Consider the following 5,157-nt stretch of genomic DNA (forward strand, 5'->3'; position numbering starts at 1 on the left):
AAGCATGCAGTAGAAGGAGCACCTTATGTACAGGTCTAATAACAGGCTTCAACACTAAGGAAGCTCCATCTACTTCAACAATCATCCTCCGTAATAACCTACACTCATTGATCCACACTTTTATCCCAACGTATCGGTTATATATGCTGATTTGGGACATCCGAGTTGTCCAGATGTTAAACATTGGCTTTGGCTATACCCAGTGGCTCTACTGGAAGGTGATAACCAGCCAGAAATGAAACCTCCTGGGGTTTGCTGGTTGGTTATACACTAAAGTATTACAAAGTAAGAAAAATCCAAACCTTCAGGTCTCAGTGAGGCTAGTATCCATACAAGTAAACAGGGCGCCTAGTGCCATACGAATAGTACCTTCTAGGACTGGCCATCAGATATCACAGTGAACTGTGTTCTATATTTTGTGTGTTACAGAGTACAACCATCTCTAGGAGGTGAATATAGAGATTTATATAAACATGAAGAGTACAACAATATATTTGATTTATTACTTGAAACAAATTTGACAATCCACGCATACGTAAAAATTACATCACATGTTAGTTACACTTTGTACCTTAAATCTCACAATACTTTATAAGTAAAGTACTTAACTCATAATGGTCTGCAGTTATCATTATTTCACCCCCAAGGGGCTCATGATGTTGGGTGAAATATTGTTACTGTTCTCTTTCGCCAAAAGAAAACCATCTATGGACAAAATTAATCATTTATATATATATATATAAATTAACACATATTTTCTCCTTTTCAAAACCGTTTCTCCCTTAAAATTAAAATTATTCGGAATATTTAATGTCACCATATATGCAAAAAAACTATTGAAAAGCTATGAATTACACAGTTTGAATTTAAAAAGTAATCAATAATAATACAATCTAATATTATTTTATTTACAGAAAATCACAGATTTCAATAATCTCCATTACTATACATAGTGGTATCCCGTAATTATTAAACGGGAATATATGTTCAGCTTCATTGTATAGTACAAAGAATTTATGCAAACTTTGATACATAAGATTATGAAAATTACCATCATATTTTTATACAAGGACTATACAATTCACATGACAATAAATGAAATCATTAACCTTTTAATTAGTAATAAATATGTTTTAAAGATTTATAGTTTGTCAATACTTTCTAGTCGTTTACCTATATCTTCGTCCATATACACGCAATTTTAAAATACGTTAAAAATATGTAAATCTTAATGTAAACAAATAATAGTTCTTTCATTACTAACTTTTATTTCAATTATTATTAGTAAGTCCATTAAAAACTATACAATTCATCAATTTAATCTGGCAAAAGGTAATTCTCAATTATTTATTAAGTATTTACATATTTTTGGCATATTCAATATATTTTAAATTTAAATTATCAAACATTGCGTGATTTTTTTATTTTTAGAAAAGTACTTGAGAAATTGGATAGCGGAAAATGGGAGATAGAGAGTACTATATTTCAGTCACTTTGGAAATAATGGGGACAAGCTCAGTTCGAGTCTCTTTTAACCAAAGCTGATAGAAAGTAAACCCTCAATTTCTTGGCTATTAACTCTATTTAACACGAGGAGACCCACCAACTCCTAAAGGCATCGTCTGCTTAGATTAGACTTATCGAACTACCCTTGCACACAATATCTTAAGATTTGAGATTAGTGGTGTGCATATACTGGAAATCCATCAGTAAGCTTTGCAGATTTAAGTGAGAAATCGGTTTTTCAATACTCAGTGTAGGTTTAACTGGAATGTATATACTGATCCTTTTGAAAAATTTAGCGTAACATAATCAGAGTTTAGCGTAAACAGTTTTTTTCATAGATAAAAATATTTTTGATTTGGTGAACTTCTATAGATACAAAAATTTACCATGGGATGCTTTAAAAATCGTACTGTAATTAATAAAATAAATTTTTACAGTACGTATTATGCCCATGAGTTTGCGAAAGAACATCACTCAAATACTGACTGTATAATATAAGTAACATTAAATAATATTATACGATATTATTTTAATACTACTCTTAGTTCTTTTCAAAACCGTATGTGAAAATATTATTTAGAAGTTAAAAACAGAATTAAAACAGCCTAGAAAGTTGTTATATTTATACATAGAAAAAATTAAATTCATCAGTGGAACATATACAGACCATTTCATACAAGACATATATACAACATGTATGTAACAATATATCATATTAAATATCATTTATATAATCTGGTTACATTAATTTTTACAAATCACACCAACATTATGAAAAATATTCTTTCAAAGATATTTCATTATACCTGAAACGTATTAAAAAAAATTTAACATGAACCTAACAAATATTTGATGCTGAGACTAGATTTTCTTTGCAGTGAAACGTATTATTCAAAGAATTCGTCAACTACTAATACTTTATCGTTTTTACATAGAGCTTAGTCTACAAATAAAGTTTCAGTCGAAGAAACACACGTCATAAAACATTTTAGTAATACATATATATATATTTCCTATAAAATGCCGAATTGAGCAACATAATCGGAGGTTCGCCCGATTCGTTATTTTTACACTTAAACACTAAAAGCGCCTTTATCCAGACTTGGAGCCAACAAATATTGTAGACAAAAATACGTAATAGTAACTTATCGTACCACTTTAAAGTGGAAACAAGGCCGTGTTGAGAGGTCACAGGAAAGGCAAGAGGGAAGGACTAGAGAGATGTGCAGGGAACCCTCTTGCTAGCTCGTCGCTAAACCTGGGTCACCTGAGTAGTAGTGTAGTTATTGTGACCATTGTTTTCCACTTGAGGCACAGGTAGCCACCTCGGCCTGAAGAGCACACTGAACGTAGTCCTGAACTGTCTACTCATCGCACAGTAAAGGATAAAATTGATGGCCGAGTTTATAAGAGCCAAGATGTCCATGACCTCTCCTAGTTTGTTGTAACAGTCTCTGAAGAACCTCTGGCCGAGCATCACACTCAACATTCCTAGAATACCCTGAGGGAACTCGGTGAGCAGGAAGAGAAGCAGGACAGCCAGCAACATCCTGGTTGTGCGATCCGTCTGACGCTCCTTCTCCATGAGACGAGTTGTCTTCCTGCTGCCACTGGTCAACTTCTCACGTCGCCTCTTGGTGTCTAACAACGCACAGATGAGTCTGAGACTTAGTACTGTCAACGCGATACAAGGTATGATCTTGATAACTACGCTGTACACCCAGAAGTTGATGTCCATTAATAGGTTGTTATTGGCTTTCCCCATCTCGCTGAGGTCTACTACATATAAGGTCGTGTTGTACGCTGTAGTCGAGTTGGGCTGGGCGTCATTCCCGTCCTCGTCGAGTAACGCTATCTTAGGCTCGATCTCGAAGGCGAGATAGAGTGGTATGCACAACAGGGGGCAGAAAATGTAGCCACATATTATGACCGCAATGGTTCTTTGCATGCCACACCATTCCCGATTACGTTGCGGGTATGCCACCGCGATGTACCGCCACACAGCCAAAGTCACTGTCAGCCATATCGATATCGTGTGGCAGACCTGGGACACCTGCGCGTGCAACAGCACAAACAACGCCCAGCCGTACGAGAACCGTTCCCTTTTGGGTCGCTGTGGAAGATACATGTGGCAGGCGAAGGGGATATACTCCAGCATGACCAGGAGGTCAGCCACAGCTAGTCCGGTCAGTATGACGTTGGTGGGAGAACTCATCTCTCGCCGAGTGAGGACAGCGATGTTGAGTACGTTGGCCACGGAGCCGAAGACACAGACCAGCAGACTGACGTAGCCGTGGGCCTGGCGGTAACCGGCGTGAAAGTGCTCCAACCCCGGGCCGCAGTAACGCACGTCACCGCCACTAGAGTTCATTGTCACGTTCATCTTGGCACACCCATCTGCATACTATCTGTAATATTAAAAAAAGGTAAATTATATTCCACTATATGTATTCTTCACTTATATTTTATAACTCTGATGTTAGTGATATATACTGCAAGAGAAATTCAAATTGTTTGCCAATATTTAAAAATTAATTTAAAGTAATTGGAAGAGTCTAACAGAATAAGGCGACGAACCGAAAAAGTGTGTATAAAACTAGCAGTTACCCTCGGATTTGACCACAATTTCCTAGGTTTTACACTTGTATGAGCAGTCCTGGTTCCAGTGAATTACATTGCCGACGCTAATGTTGAGTTTGCCTTTTTCACGATCAAGAAAATATGTTAGGAAGTTAATATTTATGGTCATTGTAATTTACTTCGATGTTAGTATTTTTTCCACTTCTGATTTTGCATTTTTTCTGATCAAGATCATATATATATATATATATAAATACACAGCTCTGAGAAATCTGCTTTTGTCGAATGACAACTAATTTAGATTTCATAACAGTCTTTAAAACAAAAGTTTAAACTATATTGTGTCATATCTGTACTGCCAAAAGTTACCCGCTCCTTTGTAATTTAGTAGGCGATTCATGTGTATGACCACCACTGTTGGGTCGAGTGAATTATATTCCGATGCCCATGTTGAGTTTGCTTTGGTGCCACAATCTAGAAATACACCAACCAGTTTCTATTTTGGCCATTCTAACTTACTTTGTTCGATATTAACATTGTCTTTTAAATCTTACACGTTATTTGAAAAAAAAACAACTTTGAAAAATTAACAATGACACTAGGAGTGTCTGTTTATTAACCGAAAAATATTATTAATGACTTAGAGCTGGAATAAGTACATTAGTTCAAAAGCATAGTCGAACCAAGTTTAACCTAGCATATTTCTTGCAGACTGCATCAAAGGGAGTCTTCGGTGTCAAGTTGTGACCATCGTTTGTTTTGGGGCATTTTGTAAAATAGTATGAGTACTTATATAATTGCTGAAATATAAAACTGTATTACAAATAATTGAACTCACGATAAATGTAAATTAATTAATAATTATAAACACTGTATCGTCATAACAATTCACTACATTAGAATTTTTTTTTAAATTAATATTTCACTACTTTAGAGACCAAGGTGGGTTTTTTCGATATTTTAAAGACTTGTAGGACGTAGAAATTTTATAAATAAAAAAGGCTTATACTCATACCTGGGATCTTAAAAATTTTCATGTCAAATTTTAGCCAAATCGTTTGAATAGTTGTA

At 35.2% G+C, this 5,157-nt stretch overlaps 1 protein-coding gene across 1 annotated transcript; it reads right to left on the bottom strand.

Annotated features, from left to right (window-relative positions):
* Nucleotides 1-2,353: 2,353 nt before the first annotated feature.
* On the bottom strand, nt 2,354-3,909 carry LOC124367143 (G-protein coupled receptor dmsr-1-like). The gene has a single exon (XM_046823794.1). The coding sequence runs from the start codon at nt 3,887-3,889 to the stop codon at nt 2,759-2,761; it is 1,131 nt and encodes a 376-aa protein (XP_046679750.1). The 5' UTR covers nt 3,890-3,909; the 3' UTR covers nt 2,354-2,758.
* Nucleotides 3,910-5,157: the final 1,248 nt, after the last annotated feature.

The sequence above is a fragment of the Homalodisca vitripennis genome, chromosome 8 (genome assembly GCF_021130785.1).
Source record: "Homalodisca vitripennis isolate AUS2020 chromosome 8, UT_GWSS_2.1, whole genome shotgun sequence".
Lineage (NCBI taxonomy): Eukaryota > Metazoa > Arthropoda > Insecta > Hemiptera > Cicadellidae > Homalodisca > Homalodisca vitripennis.